Source organism: Thunnus thynnus, chromosome 5 (assembly GCF_963924715.1).
Source record: "Thunnus thynnus chromosome 5, fThuThy2.1, whole genome shotgun sequence".
Lineage (NCBI taxonomy): Eukaryota > Metazoa > Chordata > Actinopteri > Scombriformes > Scombridae > Thunnus > Thunnus thynnus.
In genome coordinates, this window is record NC_089521.1 from 8,397,447 (window position 1) to 8,423,224 (window position 25,778).

Here is a 25,778-nt window from a genome sequence, read left to right on the forward strand (position 1 = left end):
CCTACTGTGACATGTCAAAATGTCTTCTGTGAAAAGGCCATGTTGTGGAAGGAAATGGTTGAAAAAAGCACATTAGAGGAGATGATGCTTTCATTATTTCTCAAAAACAGAGGGATTTATCCAGTTCTGGAGATATCTACAGCTGCATACACATTACGCAACATCTTTGGATCATGTCGTCAAACTCTACAGCCAGCAGCTGAGTTAGATAAAATCCTGAAGGTTGTTGATAAAAGACATGAAGCATCAAAGTATTACAGGAAGCTACTGCTGCAGCCCATAAAAGTGTATGAGAAAAAGATTTGAGTGTAATGTTCATGAAGATGAATGGGATGTAGTTTGATATTATATCAAAAGATTTAAGGGTTTGACTCAGTATGTTTAAATAGATCATAGTTTATTTTAAGATTGTATGGTGTGCTGAAGATACTATGCACTGTGGAAATGCCCCAGAAAGTGGACGTTCTGGAAGATTTAGGCATATTTTATATTTGACAGGATGTTACGTTTGCATTCAGTCCAAAACTAAAGCAGACTATGGGGTGTTTGCTGTGCTACGTTGATTATTGTAGGACTGCATTCGAGACCAAACTCTGGAAAGCTCTGGCATCTCTCATTTTCAGAGGCTGATGAGTGATTCAGGAAGGACTGTTGCATAAGAATGTCATATACACAGTAGTGGAGGAAAAACACTTTCCCATACTTAAGTAAAAGTAGCAATATCACAATGTAAAAATCCTCTATTACCAGTAATGTCCAGTGTTGAAAATGTTGCCTAAGTAGAAGTACTGCATGTGAGTATTTTGAGCAAAATGTACTTAAAATACTCAAAGTTTAAAAAGGCCTCTAAGCGTATTATATTGTTATATATTATATTATTGGATTATCATTATGATGTTAGATAGCTTCAGATGATTCAGATGAATGGGAATGGAGTCCAGTGTGAATGGCAGTTTGTATCCAGCCAAAGCCAAGAGCCGCAGGCAGAGATGGGAAGTGAAGCCCTCAGAGATGGCCAACAACACCCTCAATCCCATCAGGGTCATTGTGGATGGGATGAAGCTCACCTCAAACCCGGATAAACCCATGATTGCTCCTTCCATAGGTGAGAAGGTTTCTGCATTCTGTCAGTGGCAACATGACTAAATTGGTGATTTAAAAACTCCTGGAGATGCCACTTTGCTGCTTACAAGCATGCAAATTTTCAATCTGTAATTATTAAGTGATTAATAAATTCACCAACAAGCAATAAAACAGTAATCAGATGTACTCTTCAGATTAATATGATAATGTTTGACTATAATCAATAAAAAAAACCTTCATCCTTAGATTAGTTTCTAAGATCTTAAATCAATAAATAATATAATGGTAATGCAGGTGCAACAGTGTCCAATCATTGACGTCCACTGATGACTCTATACATTTACTTAACCTTAGCTTTCTCTCAGTGTTGACTGTTTGTTTACTATAAAAATGTGCTCCTCAGGTGATCCCACTGTGTTAAACCTGCCTACAAAAAGTACGGTGCTTCAGGCCATGAAAGATGCCATGGACTCCCAGAAGTATGGCTAGTTTTAATAAAATTTTGTGATGAAGATATAGTAGATAGCTTTCAATGTTACAGTCGTTTTAGTCCCTCTTTTTGTTACTATACTTGCACCGAAGCTCAACAGGGAAACACTGTCTGAGGAAACACAAAGAGAGAATTTGATGCCAAAATGTAAATGTGGCAGATATCCACTTGATATGACTAACTCAGACTGCTGAAGCCTCATATAAGCATCACATCAACTTTTAAAAGCATTTTTGCACTAAATGACTGTGTGGACACACTGTGGATTTTGTCCCCCATCAATTACATTGAAAGCACATTTGAAGGGGATCTTTTAATAGCCAGTATGAACAGGAGAAATGATTACAGCGAGGAAGACCATATGGACACCTGCCGTTTTAAGACAGGCTTGAAAAATTGTGAACTGGTCCTTTAAGAACAGTTCATGAGTGAATTATTTACACTAAACCACTGCATATACAGGATGTCTGCTCAAGTGGGGCATGTATACTTTTCTTTTTTTCCGAATAGGAAGAATGAAACTTTATAATAAAATGGAAATACAAATAATTGTATTATTTAAAAAGCAGGATATTAAAAAAATAATAATAGTACTTACTAATAATTTAAAGATACATAAAGATACATTAACTAGTTGAATATTTAGGTAGTTTTCATTGCTCCACCCGCCACCTCAAAGCACCTGCACTTTGCGCCCTGTGTGTTTTGAGGCACACACGCATGACGCATTCCTGCAGACGCCACAGAGGTGTCCTGTCTGCGTGCGTGAAACCCGTCCGCCCCTCCACCGGCGGATAATTGGTGTAGTTAAGGGTTTGAACTGGTATGGTTCTGGTTAGTGATGTAAGAGGGGTGTAATGGCACAACCCTCAGCCTCCACCAATGGAAATATGGGCAGGGTTCAACACCCATTTTCGTGAATCTTGCTATAAAACCGGCTTATAACATCCCTCACTATTCATTTAGAGTGAGAGTCATTAACCTGCGCTGCTACTTTTTGAGAAACTTTGTGTTGAATAGCCTATATAATGAGGTAAGTCAAATTCTTTTGAACGTTTTTTTTTTTTTTTTTTTTTAAATTTCAATGAATTTATGTTCTGATCATTAAAAAAAGAACTATAAATGAAGTTGCATGATAATTAAATGCATGTTTTCAAAGTGTTTGCAGGTTTACAGCGCTTTTATAGGTGATACACAAATAGACACATTATGAGAAATTTATTGCAACCATGCAGCCTCTTGATGTGTGTGATAATACAGAACGAGCTCCTGTAGGTTTATTTCAACTATTTTGCCCACATTTTGGAAGATATATATTTTTTATTTTAAGTTGATTCTCTTAAATTTATTTGTTTTGCACGCTGATCATTTCACTATTGATGAATAATATGGTCTTTATTCAACACCCAGTTTTGTGCAACTGCAGTGAATCTCTGTCGGTTCAATGGAGAGAATCAAACAAAAAGCTAGAGCAAAATGCGATCTTGATGCTTGAATGGGTGCTTTTATGATTTGGATTATCAAATTACTGGGTGGCCAAGATGGACCATGTAAGGACACAGTTTAAGAAAGCTCAATAGATGGGATGGAAAAAAATATTAAAAGTAAATGTGAAAATAATAAATAAAATGTTAAGAATCCAGCAGAACTAAGCAAGAAAATCAGCCTAATGTGTAAATTTGATAATAATCTGTCAACATGCAGAATTTTGATTAATAGCATATTTTAATGACTGAACAAGCATTTTAAAATTATTAATAAGAATTTTTGCTATTTGATTATAATCTTCACCATGTTCTGATTATTCTTGGTTTATGAATAAAACAACAACTTTGAGGCAAGTTTATTGCAGTTGTCCATCAGCATTGCCAAAGAATTTCCAGTGGTGGAAGCAGAATTCAGATCTTAGTAGCAAATATTTCACTGTAAAAAAATACTCTGTTACAAGTAAAAGCATTCAAAATTCTAGTCACATAAAGGTACAGCAGTATTGGAAGTAGAGGTACTCATATCATTGGAATATTATTATGGATGCATTGTCATGTAAGGAACATGTTCAAGTTGTAGCTGGTCAAGGTGGAGCTAATTTGTGTATTTTACACATTGTTGGGTAGTTTAATCTGTAACAATTCATTATACTTTATAAGATGATCACATAGTTTGCATGCAAAAAAATGTAACATGTAAAGTAACTATATCTGTGAGATAAATGTAGTGGAGTAAAAGTATAAAGTTGCATAAAATTAAAAGTACTTCTAAATGATACTTACATACAGTACTTGAGTAAATGTACTCAGTTACTTTCCACCACTGGAAAAATCCCTTCATATTAATACTCTAACATTCATTGTCCATCATCCTCATCAGTTCCAGGATGGATAACAAGTCTTACTTGGTTCAGATGAATGGGAATGGAGTCCACGGCAAAACCACTGTCAATGGCAGAAGCCTAAATGGGAGCGCAGTCAATGGGAAGGGAGTGCATGGGAACGGCATCCATCACGTCAGTGTGAATGGCAGTTTGTATCCGGCCAAAGCCAAGAGCCGCAGGCAGAGATGGGAGGTGAAGCCCTCAGAAATGGCCAACAACACCCTCAATCCCATCAGGGCCATTGTTGATGGGATGAAGCTCACCCCGAACCCGGATAAACCCATGATCGCTCTTTCCATAGGTGAGAAAGTTTCAGCATGCTGTCAGTGGTAACATGACTAAATTGGTGATTTAAAAACTCCTGGAGGTGCCACTTTGCTGCTTACAAGCATGCAAATTTTCAATTTGTAATTATTAATTGATTAATCAATACACCAACAAACAATCAACAGTAATCAGATGTACTTTTCAGATTAATATGATAATATGTGACTATAATCAATAAAAAATAAGTACATCCTTAGATTTCCAATTAGTTTCTAAGATTGGAAACAAAATAGACCGATAAATGACATTAAGTAATGCTAATACAACTGCTCATTATAAATGCATGTGCATTGGTATCCTGTCCAATCACTGACGTCCACTAATGTATTTATTTTTGTTTTACAGCAATTCTACTGACTCTTTATCTTTCAGAAATATATTAGAAATATGTGGTTTCTTACGTATTTATGTGCCCTTTATTCACACACATTATCATATGCTCCTCAGGGGATCCCACGGTGTTTGGAAACCTGCCTACAGATAATACAGTGCTTCAGGCCATGAAAGATGCCATAGACTCCCAAAAATACAACGGTTATGCTCCTTCTGTTGGTGAGTCACACTAATCAGACAGACAAACTAGCTGAACCTCTCTCTGTTGGCTTTGTGGTTTGTTTCTTTGTCTAACTAATGTATCTCTGTTGACCTACTGGCAGGTTATTTGAAGAGCAGAAAAGCAGTGGCCAACTTCTACAGCTGCCCTGAGGCCCCACTGGAGGCAGAGGTGCTCACTCACCTTTGCTGGCACACTTTTTAACTCATGCTTTCCCATTGACATTCTCTACCTTATTCTACCTCTAAAGTACCTTAAGTGTACTGTAACCACATTGTTAGCAAATGAAAATGACTCAGGAGCATGATGAAACACAGTACTTGCAATAATAAATAGGCCTTGTATGGTTCTGGTGATTATGCTCTTGAAAATAAGGTGTACCCACCCTCCCTTGCAGGATGTGATTTTGACCAGTGGCTGCAGTCAGGCCATTGACCTGGCTATCAGTGTCCTGTGCAACCCAGGGGACAACATCCTGGTCCCATGCCCAGGTTTCTCCTTATATAAGACTCTGGCTGTTTCTATGGGCATCGAGGTCAAACTGTACAACCTGCTGGTACGTAGGAGGGGGCACCGTCTCTACCCCCTCTATACTATTTATTCTCTTTTCTCTTTTTGTCAAAAACACACTTACTGTAACACTCTTTCATTTTACAGGATACAATCTATTTCAAATTCAAGAGTTTAGAAAATAATCTCTTTGCTATTACTATCAAATGAATCTCTGTGTTCAGCACAAAGATAACTTTATTATCATGTACAGTAACACAAGACATGGTTAGCCTAGCTTAGCAAAGAGACTTGAACCATGGGAAAAAACCCCACAAAAAATAACTCTAAAGTTTCAAACATCTCAAAAGCTGTCTTAGTTATATGTCAGTACATTATTTATTTAACATGTGTAGTGATAGAAAACCAGAACAGGTTTAAGACAAAAAGTCTCACTGGCAAAGCTAGCTTAATACAAAGACTGGATGAGGGAGGAAACTGTTAGCCTAGCTTCATCGCAAATGAAACAATGTCTTCCAGCAACTCCAAAGCTGTCTTTGTGCAAATGTGATCATGCATTAATGTATTGATGTGTTGTATTAATGCATTACATTAGATTTATCCTTTTCTCAGTAGTTTTTTTCCTCCAGGTTTCTCTTTTCCTCATGTGTCTTGTGATTTTCTATCTTGGAATAAAATGAGAGTAAAGTGTCATTAAAGCCACAGGATTGACGCTGCAGAGGGTTAGTGGTTCAGGATGAGCTTTACAACTTCTGTACAGATTGGAAGCAGATCTCAAGCTGTTAGTCCCACATACTGTACATGCAAGTTTATAGAAACTCAACTAACTGACCATCGAACATGTTAAAAACTAGTAAATCAGTCGTTGGTGCAGTAATTTTATTTGAAGAGAGTTCGTCTTTCTCCAAAACAAAGAGATATTTTACATATTTAATTGACTACAGGCCAATGGAATGACACAGCTGTGTAGTAAACCATCCTACACATGCATCATGGTATGAATCAGGCCACAGATGGGAGGAGGATGCAGGCGTCTTGCTGTTGGTGAATGGCAGAAAAGGAACTAGATGATTATACATAAAGACATGGACAGAATATGTTCAAGGAATAGTTTTGGAAATTGCACTGATTCAATGTGTGGTCGAGCGTTAGATGAGACAATTGATAAGACTTTCATGTCTGTCTGGTAAACATGAAGCTGGAGGCAGGTGATGTTTAACTTAGCTTAGCACAAAGACTGGAAACAGAGGGAAACAGCTAGCTCAGCTAAACTAGCTTCATATTTAACAGACAAACATACAAGTGCTTTGATCTTCTCATACCATGTTCATGTCATATCATAGTTGTTGTAATTATGAGATTCCAACTTGTAAATAGAGTTCACACCAACTTCAAAATCGTAATTACGACCTGGAGCTCATACTTTTCTGAAAGCACCGATATATATCCAGAAATTTGGCTAAGAGAGACGCTTCACATCAGCCAGTCTATCATTCATGGTGATTAAACCCAAATTTAATAGATATAGTGTTATGTTGTTAATGCACATTATGTTAACCCTAACTCCCTCCAACTGTCTTGAGTTGTCTGATGACGTGAACACTCGTAGGTCATAAACATGGAAATCTTTCCCATCTATCCTAAATGACATGAATGAGAAATAACTCTCAGAAAGAAATGTATTTCCCAAAGTGTTGAAATTGTGGGATGGAAGTGATAACAATTTCAATGTTGTTGCACATTAGCTCATATCATCTTGATGACAGGCTAGATGACAGGTTTAGGGTGTTGGTCTGTGGCAGTTGCAATGGATATTTAACAGCTAACAGCCTTATACTGGCTGTTGTTACTTCCTGGTACAACCTCTAACATTACAGCAACTTAACATCTCTGTAGCAGGTTGTATCTCATTTTTGCAAAGGTAGAGGCTTCTTAACTGTCCCTGAACACCACCAGGATACTAGTGTATTATCACACATTATAAAGTTTCTGCTCTCATCCTGACATGCATCTTTGATCCGCAGCCAGAGAAGTCCTGGGAGATTGACCTGCAACACATGGAGAGCCTGATTGATGAGAGGACTTCCTGTCTGATTATTACCAATCCCTCCAACCCATGTGGCTCCGTCTTCACCAAGGAACACCTACAGAAGATCCTCAAAGGTTAGCAGTATTCTGTCTCTTGTTTGGCAGGAAAGAAAATTCCCCCAAAGTTTTTATTTGAAATTAAGTCAGACACGATCCATCCAATCTTAGTCAAAACAATTAAATAAGTTCATTCTTTTTTCGTAGTTGCCTCCAGACACTGTGTTCCTATCCTGGCTGATGAAATCTACAGCGACATGGTGAGTACAACTACACACCAACACAAGTCACATCTCAGGACAGGTTGGCAGGTGGGCTTGGCTGGTTTCTACAGGGCCTCATGTAACACCAGCGAGGCACATTTTTCACCAATGTGACAGCAGAGGTTGCGTTTCAGTTGGCTCTGGATGGTGGGTGGACAACCCCACATCAGCACAGGGGGGATTAGGGGAAACGTGCTGTGAATGAGGCCTGGAAGCAGCCACCAGTAAGGCGGGTACAGCTGGGTAAACGGGCAGCAACGGGTCAGCAAGGGCAAGCAGTGCCATCCAGTTCTAATATGATGGAGTGTGATTTATTACAGTGGCGTTTTGGAGTCATGTGATAGTCCAAATGCTAATTCAGAGGTGTTGTCCTGCTCACAGAAAGCATTTAAAGGGCCAGTTGGTCCAGGTTGAATGAACCTTTTTTATTTGACAATGCCTGATAAGAATCTATGTTAGATGGAAACATTGCTCTATTAAGTTACATTTGCCGGGAGCTATCAGTACAGAGTACAGATATTTTGCCTTGAGTTAGTTTTTTGATCCAGCACCTGTAAAAGCATTTTGGCACACTCTACACTCTGTTTGTCCATGACTTTTATTCTCATGATATCTCAATTCAAGCCACCTAAAGCAAATTCACGTCGTTTGTGCTCACTCCCAACTTTCTATAAACTTTTTTTGCAATTGCACTGCCTCTGAAATGGGCTTTGCCTGCACTATGAATAAATCTTTACTCTGTATAATTCACAGGGCTCCCTGTAAGCCCTTTTCTCCAGAACTGTATTCTGTGGATTAGCCACAGAACACAGCGTAACATAGACACTGTCTCTGGCGAGAGATGTTGCGGATTTTTTTTTTTTTTTTTTAATGTAATTCTTCAATGCTATGAACACCATAGCTCCATTGTATTGGAGGTGAAGACAGAAATCTCAGAGACACATAGTGGGTGAGGCAACCCTATAAGTATGAAAATGGCCAAATTTAAATGTTGACTATCAGAAAACAACATTGTCAGCACATTCAGTCCATCATTGTCAGCCTTGAAAAGTCTGTACAGGTCAAACTTAAGTTGAAGGTCATGCATATGAACACACATGGCCTCTAGTACACACAGACAGGAATGAACACACACACACACTCACAGGCAGGCTGAATGTTGTTTGCCAGATCAATAAAACAGTGGACATAAGGTAAGAGTCAATCTGTCTAGTGCAGTATTTTTCCACTTAGGTACCTTTCTGATAAGGTGATAAATACAAATCATTGGTGATGTCCAGAAACATTTATCAGCCTTTGATGAATTGAATATCACCTGACCTACTTCAGTTTTGGTCTTTATTCAGCTGTCACTGTCATGTAGATTATAGCAGTAATCTTGGTACCTTTGAGGATATTATTGATAGTGTGATATTCAAATGAACAAATAGAGGTCTGGTCTGTTCATTCATCAGATCTTGAGGTTTATGAAGGCAGGCGCTTGTAGAGCTAGAATGATAATCTGCTGTGTGTAGAAAAGATATTGTACTGTAGTTGTAGAGTAAAGATGACAGAAAGGTTATAAAAGTAGCTGAAGAGAGTACAATACAGTTCAATATTAGAACTAAAACATTTTCTCACATCCTCCCTTGATTATAAGTTTAACCATGAAGTTACATTAAGAAGCAAGTAAGTCTTTTCAGAAACAGAAATTGTTGGATGCAGCACCCCCAATTCCAACATTGGAAAAGTGTGGGGAGTGTGAGGGGTTTTTCGAGGCTGTTCGACCACCTGATAAGCAGTTATGATACTGGTAACTTCTTTTGGAAAGTCTTTTGGAACAGCATGGCTTCCCTCCCGCCTTAATTGCTGTTCAGGGGCTGTATTTATCAAGCTTCTCAGAATCAGACAGGAAGTACTGATATGATGTCAACATTAGATTAGGAAATGATTAGGGAACTAACAATTATTTTCATTATCGACTAATCTGTTGATTATTTTCTTGATTAATTGATCAGTTGTTTGGTCCATAAAATGGTGAAAAACGTTGATCACTGTTTCTCTTCAAATGTCTTGTTTTGTCCGCAATAATCCACAACCCAAAGATATTCAGTTTACTGTCACAGAAGAATAAAGAAACCAGAAAATATTCACATTTGAGTAATTTGAATCAGAGAATTTGGACAATTTTTCTTGACTCTAATGATTATTAAAATAGTAGGAAATGGTTATTTCTGTAATGTCATACAGTCTTGGGAAATGTCCTGTAACAAAGTGAACGTAGCCTTTTACTACAGACTCCACTATTAACTCTGCAATCAAAGTTTAATATATGTCTACTGAAACTGTTGGTTGTAACAGATCACTGTTGCAAAGCTGCATGTTTCACGTTACAATAAGTGTCATTGATTTCTTTAGGGACAGCGAATGTTCTCCTCCTCCTCTTTTCTTGTCAGGAAGATCTTTCAATAAGCTTAATGACATCAAGAATTGCCAAAACATCTTCTCTCTCACCCAATATCTCTGCCTGAACAGTGAAGATAATAGAAAGGTCACAGAAGTAGCTGTAGAGAGTACAGTATGATACCAGGAAACAAAACATTCTGTCTCAGCTACAAAACCCCCCCAAAACCAGCCTTTCCATCACTTGTACTAAGAAGAATGAATTGTGATGACTTGCAATTGCACTTTTTAGTTGTGTTGCAGGAGCTGGAAAAATTTAGAGTCAGGGTTGTTGGGTGCATCCACAAACCCCCACCACCATCTGACCATTTCACATTCATCACTAGCAGACCAGAATGACTCTGCACTTTTTTGGCTGCATGTGTTTGCAATTAGCGCAGATGTTGGGTTTTGGCGCTACAGAAATCGAGAACGAATGGGGGGTGTGTGGTGGGTGGAGACCTGGGTAGGGGGTGTGGCAGTGAGGCCTTTTTAATGACTGAGTGTTTCAGGGCTAAGGGGCCAGGGTGTCTGTGAACTGCACCAGCCCAGCAAGTCTCAGTCAGTGGGGAATAATCCCCCTGTCCCTCTACTCCATAAGACCCCTGGCAGTAAATAACGTTTTTACAACACATGTCAGCACAGTTGAGATCATCTCTGTGCAGATGTGTTATAAATATGCAGAATATTGTTTTTTACACACTTCTAATTGATACATTTGTATTGAAATAGTTGGTTTAGATCGCTCCATGTTTGCTCCATTTTCATTTACATCCAAATTTTCTTTGTACACCGGACTGAATCTCTTTGTACTTTCATGTAATCTTAAGACATACTTGATTTCAGAAAGGGGGAAGTGGAGTGACAGTCATAACCCAAAAACTACTTTATTATGCAGGCATATTTCAGATGTTCATTGCTGTTATATCCTTCATAGCAGCCTGGCCAATAGGATGCGGGGCAGTTCCCCGCTCCAGTGTCAAATATACTGTATGGCTTTAATGAGAACCAGCTTTCAGTGGGTGGACCTCAAACCGTGCTGACTGTATCACTCTCTCTCTGTCCTCTTTTACTTTGTCTCTTATTCTTTCTCCCTCACCCCCACATTAAATTTAAGTTTGTATTCTTCTATAGTTCTAAAATCATTGTTTTCAAAGCTTTTACAGATGCACATGTTGTTGTATGTAAAACAGATTCAATATTTGTGTCATAAATTATGAAAAATAAATGATGGGTCCCTTTGTTTGAGCAGAGGTCAAGGCATCTGTAGTTTTAAAGCTGCACTAATCAAAGTTCTATATTAACAATGAGTCATATGATAGTGCCAAATCCGCAGTTCCCCTCAGCTTTATGGAGTGTTTTAGTATCTTTCAGCTCAATGTTTTGGTTTTTATGGCCTGCTAACTGTTTTGGTTCCCTTTCACTGCTCTCATGTACTAAGTTTCCAGCCTCAGTTGGCAGCTGTACACTTCCTGCTCAGCACCAAACAGCAGACAAAGTTGGCAACTAGCTGGTGAACATATCGGAGCATTTAGCAGCTAAAGAGATATTTTCTCAGTAGTAGATCAAAACAAAGTTGAAAATAGGGTGAATATTATACTTACATTCACCAGTTGGACACAAACACATTATTGACATTATTGTGTTTGTAGCTTTTTACGCTGCCCCAAGTGGTACACTGTCAGCATCACAACAGTATTTTCATGACTTAATCCATTTTCATACCAAGCATATCATGTATTTGACTTTCCATGTAGGAAATATAGCCTCCATTTGAATAAAAGTTCCATTTGAAGACAGCCTAAAGTTGCGATCAAGCCCGCTGTCATGGAACATAATAGTGACCCATGCCTATGGATAATTTTGCCATCTTAACATATTTCATTTTGGTCCTTGCTCCTGTCCTCAGGTTTTCCAGGGTTGCAGTTGTCCTTCCATGGCATCTCTCAGCAGTGACGTTCCTATCCTTTCCTGCGGTGGCTTGGCTAAACGCTGGCTGGTTCCTGGCTGGAGGATGGGATGGATCCTTATCCATGACAGGAATGACATATTTGGATCTGAGGTGCGTCATTCTTTGCATCCACTATGTATCCAATATAGAGAGAGTGGGGAGACTCCAGCAAATGATGGTTACACATTTATATAATTCACACATGCAGTGATTCTCCTCTGCAGATTCGACAGGGTCTGGTGAAACTGAGCCAACGTATTCTGGGAGCCTGCAGCATCGTGCAGGGTGCACTGGAGAGCATCCTCAACAACACACCTCAAAGCTTCTACAACAACACCATCAGCTTTCTCAAGGTAAACATCAAGTTGATAAAAGATGATTCATCAGTGTCATCTTTCTACATACAATATATTTTATCCATCTCTATATACCACTGGGATACACACTTTGATCAAAATACAGTCAAAATGCCCTGGACATATTAGCCCGTCTTAATACGGTGTTCATAGTATTGTAGATACCAAATTCTCATTATATTAGAAAGATTGAGTAAAAAATATCACAATGTCATTGAATGGTTTATTTTCTTCTGCCTCAGTCCAACTCAGAGATTTGTTTCAATGAACTGTCCACCATCCCCGGCCTGAACCCCATCATGCCTTCAGGAGCCATGTACCTCATGGTCAGTAAGTGTGTGTGTTTTGGGCATATATGTTAAGCATATTATGTCATTTAATGTTGAAGCCAAAGCACAGTCTGTGGAAATATGATATAAAAATGTGCAATGTATCCTCATGTCATAAAGCCAGACTGAATTACATCAGTTAATTAATTTTTAATTTCTCTGTACATTAGAATATATAAACATCCTCTGTATCATTCTATTTTACTTTTTTAATGGAGGTTTGATCATGAATTTCACTTTTTTACAAGAAAAATTATGTGTTTGCACATTTGTCTAGGTGGGAATTGACATGGATCACTTCCCAGACTTTAAAAATGATGTTGACTTTACTGAACGGCTGGTGACCGAGCAGTCTGTCTTCTGTCTGCCTGCCACGGTAAGACGTCATCCCTATCATCTTAATCATTTGTCTATCTGTCCAAAAACACTTAAAATTTCACATTGACATTCAATTAACATTTGGGCTATCAGTTTAATATAATCTAAGAGTGTCCATGTTCTCTCCTCACCAGGCATTTGAGTATCCCAACTACTTCCGCATTGTGGTGACGGTGCCGGAGGAGATGATGGTGGAGGCTTGTGGTCGGATCAGGGAGTTCTGCCAACGCCACTATCGGCCCCGCAGCCGTGACAGCAATGATCTGGACCAGTGATGCAGCAGAGCTGAACCAGTCTGATGGAGTGGGCACTGTGGAGACCAAAGAACTGTCCCTTAGTCACACATACTGAGCTGGAATCTGCTTTGAAATTTTATTCCAGCAAGATTTGACATAAGAGACGTACAAATCTGACGGCGAAACTGTGTTAATATTGTCATCACTGTGGCAACAAAGCTTGTTAGCAACATATCTGAAGGTCCGTTGATGGTGTAATTTTTGATGTAAACCATATGAAATGAGCAGACCTAATATTTATATTTTATACAGGCAACTTATATTAACCTCTACTTGTTTTTGTATATTTATATAATTTGTGTGACGCTTTTTATGGCTATGTAATGTAACCTCTTATCAACTGCAGGATCATAGAGAGTGCATAGTGTACACACATGGCATTTTATCATAAAACAGGAGATACTTTATGCCTGTTATGTGCATTGTGATCCACAATCAGGGGAAGTGAGTATATATTGGAATATCCATTTTTATAAATGTTATGTATTGATTATCCTCTGTATACTTTGCTTGTGCTAGAAAACGCCTCTAAATGCAGTGTCACTACATGGGCATGCTCTTTATCAAAGTCTTCTCTGTATATTGTTTGTGTGTTAATTGTGTATCATATTGAATCACACTGAACACATACATACATACACACACACACACACACACACACTCACACACACACACACACACATATATATATATACAGTATAAATATATTTTTACATGCACAAATTTTTATTTAGTAGTTTTGTTACTAGTTACCTAATAAAAACATGTTTGTTGAGACGACTGGTGTTGATTAATGTTAGAAAAGATTATTACATTTTTAGATACACATACATTTGATTTTACAAGAGAAATGTGAATTATCTGTTGTTATGCAAACTTGAGAGGATTTGTCTCTTCAGGACAAATAGCTTATTGTACATTTTAACTCATCAAATTTACTTACAGAACAAAGGGTACTGCATACAAAACATGCAACAAAGCCATGAAAATGTATGTTTAAAGTCTGAATTTGCTCTGTGCAAAGGAAGTGATCAGTCTCGGCCTAACTGAACCTCCAACCGACAATGAGACATTTACAAGAAAATGTCTTATTTTCTAAAATGGGACTAAATGTTCCTTTGTACTTTAAAATCTATAATGCCCATTTTAAATTTGTTGTATTAACTTAATTTTAATATAGCCCAAAATCACTAATTGTCCTCAGATGGCTTTACAATCTGTACAACATGACACCCTCTGTCCTTAGATCCTCGGTTTTTATCCTCTATTTTCTACAAGGTATTTGATTCTTATGTAACTTCTGTATGACTGCACACATGAGTTTTGTTGTGCAAATATATCTACTGATACTTCTGGAATTGGACACCAGAACTACGTCAGGTCTTAAGGTGGTGGTCGCAATGTGCTGTGGGAACTTGAGTTACCTCTCCAGTCCCTTGCAGAGGCCAGTATCCCTACGGTTGTTCTTACAGAAGGTCCTGGCTGCTCCACGGCTCTGGTTAAGGCGATGGCTTGTTTTGAGGGGCAGGTCTTCTTGGCTCACTCAACTACAGCCCTGATGGATTCTGCAATGGTCTTCAAGACCTGGTCATTGCCTCCATCTGTACCGCCCCTCTCCCAGTGCCTTGGTTCATCAGCTTAGGATGTGCTTGAGGGTTCCACGCTTTGAGCAGAGTGGGCAGGCCGGTGTCTCCGTCTTGCCCCATATGTGTAGGCTTGACGGGCTGGGAAACACATCATAGACCACCTGGACAAGGAACTTGATCCAGTTGGGCTCAGCCTTCCACATCTTGGCCCAGGTCACTCTCTGCTTCATGGCGTTGTCCCATATGGTTCGTGCTCCCTGTTGGCTCATCGTCACCATTCTGCAGGTCCTTTCCTCCTCCACCACTGCTCTCACCTCCTCCTGGACTAGGTGTTGCATCTCCTTCCCTTTGGTGATATCAATGTGGGAGTCTGGAAAAGATCCCAATCCAGCTCTGCCTTGAGTCACCACTCCCACCAGCCTTTTGTGATGGAGTCGCAACTCTGCCTGCAGAACAGCCTTGGCTCTCCACTTCTTCCCAGTCCTCACCTGATTTCCAACTTTGGCCATCTTTGGATCTCTCAACTCATGGTACAGCAACACCTCCCTGGCCCTTGTCACCTTGAATTCCTCTTCCAAGTATCTGATGGGCAGTTGCAGCTTGTTGCTGTGCCCGTTGAGTGTGGTGCTGTTGAGGCTCCTTGGTAGCCCCAGCAATCTTCTGAGGTGACTGCTAACCTTCCTCTCCAATGTCTCCACTGTCGATATTGGCACTTCATACACCAGGAATGGCCACAAGATTCTGGGAAGTATACCATGCTGGTAGAGCCATGCTTTAAATTTCCCTGGTAGTCCGGACTGGTCCACATATTTCAGCCAGCCATTAAACTCTGTGCAGACAGCTTGGATGGATGCAGCATCCCTCAAAGAGCTGTCAAACACCTTGCTGAGGCTTTTTACTGGCTTTTCTATGATGGTTGGGTTGAACCCGCAACACTGAACCTGTCAATGATTATAATGACTGGTGATTCCTGGGACTTCTCCTCTGGCACCACCATGAGGTTGAGATTTGTGGTTCAGAATGAAATATCTTGACAGCAATAATGCAGGGCCCACCTTTAGGCCCTTATTATTTCCCTTCATGATGAGATTTAATAGTGAATATTCTCATATTTAATGAAACCAACTGACACACAATGAATATGAGGCTCTCGGGCCTCGGGGTGTGGCGTGCGTAACCAGTTGGTAATCCAGCCTTGAATGTTCCCATTGCAAGAAAACCAAAAGCAAACTATGTTTTGTTTTCTGTTTTGTTTTTTTTTTCAAAACAAAAGCAGCAACTATTGTGAGAGTTAACATTTTTATTCATATTTGTGCTGCACAGTAAAATATTATGAATATACTCTCAAGACTTACTCAACAACCCCCATCTAAGTTTAATAAATACAAATAAATTTATTTGAGTTTCATAAATCACAGTGACTTTTATCCTGGTTTTGATCATATTCTGGATATAGTGTTTACATGGAACATGAGAAACCTGGTTATTCATAGCCCTGTTTACACCATTCTAACAGTATCCAGGTTTTCTGATCAACTGTTTGCAGTTGTATCTTGATTTTTAATCATCTCAGCCACTTTGTTCGGAAACCTAGATCAGGTGTTTACATGCAACAGTATTGTGGTTTCTACTGGAGTACTCCAGGTAGCATATCCAGGTTGCTCATATCTGGGATTTTACATGCACAAAACCAGGATACTACAAAAACCTGATAATAACCAGGATACTTGTGTCCATGTAAACGCAGAGCTGAACTGTCATCAGCCAGCAAAGACAAACCTGGATAAGAACCCAGCAGTCCTTAAAAGGCTATAATAAACTAGCCAGGTAGAGTTATACTGAGAAAGACTGATCAGAATTACAAATACCAAATGACCACATTGATCAACTGATAAATATCTGTGTAAAATAGCTACTGAAATACAGATATTGGCAGTTGCTGTGAAATATAGACCCACAGCTTCCGCAAAGAGGCTTTATTTGATTTGTGCTTTTGTTGGATGAAATATGCTTGTGAAGTTTTTGATTCAGAATTGTAATAATTTCTCAGTATTTATTTATATATTAAAGATTGGAAGATTTTAATCATTGATAAATTATCATTTGATTGTAGTTCAGAAAATGTTCCACTCTTTTAAATATACAGCATTTGTAATGTAGCTACACAGTACAGTGATGCAACATCACCATCTAATGTTGAACTGGAAATATCACAGCATATTTCAACACAGCCTTTTTCTCTCACAATGTGACCCTGCCTGTGTGTGTGTGTGTGTGTGTGTGTGGTATTCCTCACATTGTGGGGACTTGTCTTCCTTATGGGGACAAAAAGCAAGTCCCCTTAACGTAAATCATTAATTTTAGGGTGAAGACTTGGTTTTAAGTTAAGGTTAATTTAGAGTTATGTTAAGGTTAGCGTAAGGGTTAGGGTTAGGCATGTGGTGGTTATGGTTAAGGTTAGGATAAGTCTCCAGGAAATTAATGTAAGTCAATGTAATGTACTCTGAGGTGAACTGTGTGTGTGTGTGTGTGTGTGTGTGTGTGTGTGTGTGTGTGTGTGCAGTGCTACCCTTATGAGAAGAGTGACCTTTGCAACATGCTCCTCCTCACTTACTAAGTATACACATAAATACTTGATGGTGGTGAAGTACTTTGTGCTTTGTCCAATTATTAACCACCAGACAGATAAGGCAGAGAGAGGAGAGAGAAAACAGCAAAACGGGAAGAAAAAGAAGAGAGAGAAGGAAAGAAACTCATGAGTTAGAGAAGTAAAGTCAGCAAAGAAAAAGGAAGGACGTTGACTCAGCAGTTGCAGTTCAAGGGGGAAAAAGAGGAAGAGCTCTGACAGTGTGCAAGTTGTTTTTTCTCCTGTCGTGGTTAAATGTACTGCATGGAGGACACACAGGTGGCCAGGACCATAGAGCTGAATGATGGCACACGAATGCCAGTTTTGGGTCTGGGGACATGGAAGGTAGCCTCAACACTCATTCCTTTATCTACTTTTTACTGTACAGAACCCATATTATTCAGTTGTTATCTATTTGTTTTCTTTCATACTGTTTAAGAGAAATGTTCTTAATGATTCTTGGCAAATACTGTACATGCATTTTAAGTAAAAGGGGATTTACTGAATGGAGGGAGGCTATGTAAAATACTGGATTCTGATTGGTATATTATTCTTCTTCCTGCAAGTCAAATTGCCAGGAAGTTTTCAGGCAGTACTTCCATTCAGGCTGCATACAGGTCCCGCCTTAAAGGAATAGCTTGACAGCCTTTTTTTCTGTTGCCGAGAATTAGATGAGAAAATGTCTGCCACTCTCATGTATGTGCATTAACTATGGAGCTAGAACAAGGACTTGATTGGCTTAGCATGAAGGATAGATACACAATTTTTGTCTTTCTTAAAACAATAGTCAGGAACCCAATTAACATTGAAATAGGTTTTTCTTGCTGTAATCATTCCTCCTGTTCATACTGACCATTAGAAGATCCCTTCATAATGCACTTACAATGTAAGTGATGGGGGAGAAAAAATCCACAGTCCTCCTCCTGTGCAAAAATATATTTAAAATTTTATTTGAAGCTAATATGAAGCTTCAGCCATCCGAATGAATCAAATCAAGTACAGTGTTTCCCCTAGGTTGACTGCCTTGGCCTGGTGGGGGTTGTGCAGAATAAAACTCGGGAGACTCAGCACCCACACATTTCTGTTTTCTATTTCTCTGTTTAGCGTCTGCAGGTTACGTTAACCCATTGTTGCTAACTTTAGGGTGAACCCCCTTCATTTTCCAGCAGTTGGGGAAACAACAGATGTGACTTTTCTTGTTCTTGACATGCTGCATTCACCATTCACCGTTACTTTCCTGCTGCTGGCTCTCTCACATAACCTCTCACATGCCACATGCACAAAATACACATTGCCCTATTCCTTAAAAGGAGCTATACTACCAAGAGTTTCCTAGGCAACGTCACAGAGGTTAAGTCACATTTTGGAACAGCGCTGCACAGAGGCTCCCAAATGCTATTGATTTCCGAATTAATGGATATTTGGCGTTATTATTGGCATTGAAAAAATATTTTTTTGACCTGGCGGGGGTTCTTGTTGGCCTGGTGGCTCGCCAGGCCTGTACAATTATAGGGGAAACACTGAAGTAGATATCTTTCAACGTTAGTCTTTTACGTTTATGATTAACTCAGACTGCTGAAGCCTCATATAAGTTTCACATGAACTTCTAAATGCATTTTTGCACAAAATGACTGTGTGGACACACTGTGGATTTTGGCCCACATCACTTACATTGAAAGCACATTTGAAGGTGATCTTTTAATAGCCAGTATGAACAGGACGAATGATTACAGTGAGGAAAAACCTCTTTCACTGTTCATATGGACACCTGACTGTTGTTTTAAGACACACTTGAAAAATTGTGAACCTGCCCTTTAACATAAAAATTGGAAGCAGGGAAAACAGTTAGCCTGGCTCAGTACAATTGTCAAAAATACATCTATGAGCACCTCTCATGCTCACTTAATAGCATATTGTATCTTATTTGTTAAACCCAGACACAAACAGATATGCAAAAATGAATTGTGGTTTTAGCAGGAGTTAGGTGCAGCCAGATGCAGTGACTTCCTGTACACCACAACTTGTCATTTTTACATTTCTGTTTCTGTACATATAAAATAAACAGGATGCAGCTGGTTAATTAATGAGCTCTAGGTGTTTGTGTCTTTGGATGATATGCACGCCGTTCCTTTTTGTGTAGTGTTTGATTGCCTTTGTATGGTGGCAGCAATTTTGTTGTACAGGTAATAAAGCTCATCTTATTCTATTGTACTTTGAATGGTAAATCTTTAGGAGCAGTTCAACATTTTGGAAAATACAATACATAAATATAGAGTATATATACGGTATATATAGTTAGATAAGAGGTTTGATACAACTCCTAATTCATGCCTTAAATATGAAGCTACAGCCTGCAGCTGGTTAGCTTAGCGTTGCATAAAGACTAATCTGTTTCCAGTCTTTATGCTAAACTAAACTAATCATCCTCTGGCTGTAACATCATCTTAAACAAACAAATATGAGAGTGTTATCGATCTTTGCATCTAACTCTCAGCAAGAAAGCAAATAAGTGTATTTCCCAAAATGTCAAACTCTTTTTTTAACTACACTACAGTAGGTTTGAGACATTACAGTAGCTGTAAAATTACCATATTACCATAATTACCAGAAACAGACACATTAGCTAATCTTCACACTGCATTTTGCATAGTGTGCCTCCTCCAGGTCAGACTGGAAAGAAATCCCCCGGAGTATTTTACACAGAACAGGAGGCAGGTTTTGGTACAGCACAAAGAAAAATGCAGCTCTTAATGGTTCTAATAATGGGGAGATGGAGGTAGATATGAAAGTGACTGAAAGGCCCATTTGAAAATGTTGTACTTGTTGCAGTCCTCCCTCCTTCCCCGCACCTCAATCCAGGGTGCAGTAGAGGCTGCCATTGCAGCCGGCTACCGCCACATAGACACCGCCTACAGCTACTGCAACGAGGTGGACATTGGGAAAGCTCTGCGCTCAAAGATGCAGCAGGGCATCATCAGACGAGAGGACATGTTCATTGTCAGTAAGGTGAGTGTAACAGTCCACAGGTGTTGGAGCAGGTTGAGTGTAACCTGAGGAAGGGGAATTACATCTTGTTTTTACAAGGGATACATTAAGCCCATTTTTAAATGTGAATTTAATTCCACATACAAGGAAAAAAAACATGTGTCACTCCAATGCCATGCCTGAAAGTGAATAGGATTTTTTAAAATTTGATTCATGAAGAAGAAAGAAAATACTGTTTTATTTTGCTGTTAACCCTTCTGTCCTGCACCTTTTCTTTCATAGCTGTGGGGTACCTTTCATGCCCCAAAAGACATCCCCGTGTGCCTGAACAAGTCCTTGAATGACCTCCAGCTGGACTACCTGGATCTTTACCTTGTGCATTTCCCTGTTGGCCTAAAGGTTGTACACAACACATCCACAATTCTGTGACAGAATTTTAGATTATATTATTAGAAATTTCCCCTTTACCATGCCCAGGGTCAGAGGTCCTTAGCCCAGGCAAGTAGGAATCTTCCTTAGTAAGTCTTTGACTGGAATTGCTATGAAGCTTTTGGGCTGTAATGCCCACTAATGTAATGTCCAGAATAAATTTACTAAAACTGCATAACATGCTTTTGAATCACTAGGGAGCAGTAAGATGCCAAAACAAACTCAAAGAATAGACCTAACACACTGTAGGTTAATCACAATGTCATGTAATGAGTATCACGTTGATGGGCATCCCATGGAGTCATGTTTCTCACCACCTAAAAATGTTAAGTTCAGTATAACTTTGTTTTGGTCTGCACCAGCTCTTATAAATATATACACAAATATATAGAAAAATATCTGGATTTATGTGGAGATTAATTGTTGAAAACAGCTGCCTGCTGCTGTTGGAAATTGGGTCAATGAGACTGGTGATATTGAACCAAACATTAAATGTGCTGTAAAACATTTCATATATTTATAAAGTTTATGAGGAGGCCAGAGAACCAGAACAATGAGCTAAAAGAGGCTAAGAGAAAACTGTGGCAGTGTTGATTCTCAGTGCAACCCTTATATGTTACTTGTAAATTTGCGAAAATATCCTTGAAAGGGGGGAGCTATTATAAACATTCAGTAAAGTCACATATATTTGTATGTTTGCCTACAAGCACTTGTTTGACTGTTACCTTTGAATGTCTCCCTAGAAAATGGGTGATGAGCTTTTCCCAGAGAAGGATGGGGAGACACTGACCTCTGACATAGACTATGTAGATGTATGGAGGGTAAGAACACATTTACTCTCTCTGTCTGTATGTGCACTGGGGTGTGTCTACTTGCTTTTTCCTCAGTTTAAGATCTGAATAGTTCTGACATAACTGTCCCACCTGCAGGCCCCAACTATAAATTAAAATGTTCAAACACAGCAATAATAATGACAAAAAGGAATGGAAATTATTTTCTCAGTTGAATGTAATAAGCCTTTTAAACTGAATGGTAAAGATGTGTTCACTGCTGTTCTGTTTGCAGGGGATGGAAGCCCTGCAAGCCTCAGGGAAGGTGAAGAGCATTGGTGTGTCCAACTTCAACATCCTGCAGCTGGAGAGACTTCTTGCTCTGTGCACGGTCCCCCCTGCTGTCAATCAGGTTCTGCATATTTACCATAGCTCCTTTATTGACATTATCAGGAGAAAGTCTAACAGTCTGTTCATTCAAAACTCTTATTACCATATATCATTGTTACTTATCCTGTTACTTTTATTTATTGTGCGAGAAAAGAGTGAGTGGTCTGACCTCAGAAGGGTTGTCCCATGGAGCTCACACTGAAAAGATTTTTTCTTGCCTTTGTTATACAATAGAAAGTAAGAATGGGGAACAGTGGAGGCACTCTACTTGGGCGTTGGATTTAGAATCAGTTCTGTGCAGGGCTGAAATGTAGTTCCAGGAACTACATACAGCTCCTATTGTGGAAAAGGGAATTCATGTATCATGAACGTAGCATTGTGCAGCAACATCATGTGATGTTGCTGCATGACATGTTCATGTAATGTAATTAAGTGATGTAATAACATTATGTCATATATTGGTGCAACTAGCATCTCACTAGTCGCAGGTTATGCTTTTATTTCTATTGTCTTTTGGAAAGAACATTGTGGAAGTAAATGCTGGTCCTGCTCAGCAGCTGACATTACATCCAAGTTCAGAAATGTACCAAAATATGTTTAGATTAGCGTCCTTATGTGTTCACATTTTGCTTTGTGTTGATCATCTATAGGTGGAGCTACATCCCTACCTGGTACAGACAGAGCTAATAGAGTTCTGTAAATCCAAGAACATCGCCCTGACCGCCTTCAGCCCCTTTGGCTCACCTGAAAGACCCCCACAGCTGTAAGACACACAGCATCACTCATACACGCCACTGAGTCAGATTGGTGATTCAAAAGGAATCAAATTTTAGGTATCTGCACCTGGATACTCCTGCTGATGTTACAATCTTAGGTGTGTCAATTAAAAACTGAGGGGAAACACACACCTAATCTAGCTCGCTCACAGGCATCAAAAAAGAATGGGAAAGCATACTTATAACCCTGATGCATTTATTTCAACAAATGAAGGTCAACATTTCAGCAAACTGCCTTCTTCAGATTAAAATACAGCAGTCACCTGACTGGCATTTATACCAGCTGGGACAGATGCTAGAAATCAGGGCAAAGGAGGAGCAAAAGAGGCCAATGTAGGGGAGGCCTGAGACCAAACACCACAGTCCACATAATCAAGAAACCAGTACAAACCAGAAAAATACAGAACAAAAGTCAAAATAATAATCTTAGATGTGATCATTCTCAGAAGTTTGATTACTCCACAGTTATTGTTCATATTTCTATTTTTTACTCCAGTCAAAAGTGTAAGGAGAAACAGTTAAACATAAGCATTAGTGTAGGCTGCAGTTTTCCCTCTGTTCTTTCATTTCCAAATTGTGATTGTGCACACCCAATAAAAACCTCCCTGCCTCTCGCTCTGCAGAGAAACTGCTTTGACTCAACTTTAGAAACCTCAAACTCCTTATGGGTCAGTTCTGCAGGTTTAACTTTTTAAGTTCCAAAGACAACTTTCTTATTGATTTAGTCTGGTTTTGTGAGGTTAGGGGGCCAGCAGATCTTACAACACCTCACTTCATTTTTATGCTTTAGTTGTTACAAGCTTGAGGAGTGTTGGCTTTGTTCCCTTTTTGGTTGTTGTTTTTATTTATTTATTTATTTATTGGTTCTTCAAACTTCTATGTTGCCTGTCTTAGGCTCATTGGAGACACTGATCCACATAAGCTCCTGGAGGACCCAGTCATAGCAGAAATAGCCGGGAAGCACAGACGTAGCCCTGCACAGGTCAGCACAAGTGTGTGTGTACTGTATATGTGTATGTGCATGTGTGTATTCCTTTGTTGGTAAGAGTGTTATTTTCCCAGGTATTGCTGAGGTACCATGTGCAGCAGGGTATTGTCGTCATCCCCAAGAGTGACAAGCCTCATCACATCCTTGAAAACACAAAGGTACTGTAGAAACTCTTACCCCTCTCTATTCTTTATCTCCTCGCTCTCTGGCTCTCTGCTGACTCCTACTTTTCTTTGATTAAGGTATAACAACTCAGTACAAGTGAAATAAAACAAAGACACACTAATAAAATAAGTGATAAAACGAGTGAAATAAACAAACAAAACAGATGAAATATATTAGAAATAAAAAGTAAAACATAGGGGTGACATTCATAAAAGGCCTAGACTTTAAGAAATGATTTAAAAGCTGTTACTGATTACAGCAGGTCTCAGATCTTCGGGGGGGGTAGTTCCTGAGTGAATTCCTGAGTGAAGAATTCAGCAACAGACCTGTACATGTCTAGTATTCTGTAGCTATGTTGCTACTACATGTGTATTTTATTGTAACTTGATGAACTCACTTTACCCTCTTTTTACCTCACTGTTTTAATATCACTGCAAATTGCAAACTTGCAAATTAGCATCTGCTATAAACACTATGATACTTACATTGCATAGCTGTCTTCAGTTTGTCCATGTACATTGTATCTGTCCTATCAAATAAACTACAAATAAACATAATAATAATTTGACTGTTGTTTTAAGGCGCACTTGAAAAACTTGTGAACCTGTCCTTTAAGTTGGATGACTGTCAGATAAATCATTGGCTCCACTGGTCTGAGGCAACACTTAAGCATACAGGAAACTGCAAGTATTGTTTCATAAAGTAGAGAATGTATAATCAAGCAAGTTATCTTGTGTGATGTGGTTCGGTGAGGCAGTTTTATTTAGTAGTTTGATGAAGGTTTACATAAAATATGAGACAAGAAGTAGAGCAAGAATCATCGTGCAGCAGACTATTATGGGGTGACTCACCTGAGGTACTTATAATAACCCTGGAATTGGGACATTGAAAAGTTTTCTGTTTCCACTTTAAATGTTAGCATGGTGCATTAACGAACTACTGAGGGCAGATTTTGCCTCTTAATAGTTAAGTTGACCAAACGGACAATTTTCCCAACCAAACATGATGCATTTCTCCTTGAAAAGGTTGGTTTCACAGTTGTACTGCAGGAGTAAAACACTACTGTATAATATTTCTACTGTTTGAAATATTCAAGTGTCAGTAGGAAACCCTCTTGTCAAAATCTGCCCATGCTTTTGTTATTATGTGTAGATCTTTGACTTTAGTCTGACTGAAGAGGACATGAGAGCACTGAGAGGATTGGACCGGGGGTGGAGGGGCTGCCTAATCGAAGAGTAAGTCAACACACAGACATAGTAGCCGTAACTTCAGCAAAGTGCCTTTTTCTAATTGCTGTTTGTTCTGCTTCTCAGCCTCAAGTCTCATCCCTACTACCCCTTTGTATGATGCTGCCTGGAGAGCGGAGACTAAAGACAGCATGTAATGTAATTAATCGATGACTTGTTTACCAAATAATGATAAACTGTGAAAGTGAAGACAAATCTGAAGATGGTTCAGTTTCCCAATGTCAATGTGATGAATGTGGCCAAATAATACCAGAGCATCGATAAGCTCTTTTATATTTCACCGTAATTTCTACATTTTCTAATGTTCTCTTGTGATGGAATAAAACTTTAATACAATAAAAAAATAAAATAGAATAAAATTATACAATCACTGGATTCATTTTGTTTAAATGCAATTTCACAA

At 39.0% G+C, this 25,778-nt stretch overlaps 2 protein-coding genes and 1 pseudogene across 2 annotated transcripts; 2 read left to right on the plus strand and 1 right to left on the minus strand.

Moving 5' to 3' along the window:
* The first annotated feature begins 2,497 nt into the window (after nt 1-2,497).
* tat (tyrosine aminotransferase) lies at nt 2,498-14,190 on the plus strand. Its single transcript, XM_067589017.1, has 12 exons — nt 2,498-2,606; nt 3,941-4,245; nt 4,719-4,823; nt 4,928-4,995; nt 5,222-5,380; nt 7,359-7,497; nt 7,627-7,679; nt 12,013-12,165; nt 12,279-12,407; nt 12,653-12,736; nt 13,017-13,115; nt 13,252-14,190. Exons 1-12 carry the CDS (start codon nt 2,602-2,604, stop codon nt 13,390-13,392), a joined length of 1,440 nt encoding a protein of 479 aa, XP_067445118.1. The 5' UTR covers nt 2,498-2,601; the 3' UTR covers nt 13,393-14,190.
* Nucleotides 14,191-14,613: 423 nt separating this feature from the next.
* LOC137183762 (uncharacterized) lies at nt 14,614-16,081 on the minus strand (annotated as a pseudogene).
* Nucleotides 16,082-17,652: 1,571 nt separating this feature from the next.
* On the plus strand, nt 17,653-25,750 carry zgc:56622 (uncharacterized protein LOC326033 homolog). The gene is made up of 10 exons (XM_067589019.1): nt 17,653-17,970; nt 20,455-20,631; nt 20,893-21,009; nt 21,783-21,860; nt 22,105-22,221; nt 22,850-22,962; nt 23,870-23,957; nt 24,038-24,121; nt 25,281-25,363; nt 25,442-25,750. The coding sequence occupies exons 1-10, from the start codon at nt 17,881-17,883 to the stop codon at nt 25,473-25,475; spliced, it is 981 nt and encodes a 326-aa protein (XP_067445120.1). The 5' UTR covers nt 17,653-17,880; the 3' UTR covers nt 25,476-25,750.
* The last annotated feature ends 28 nt before the right edge of the window (nt 25,751-25,778 follow it).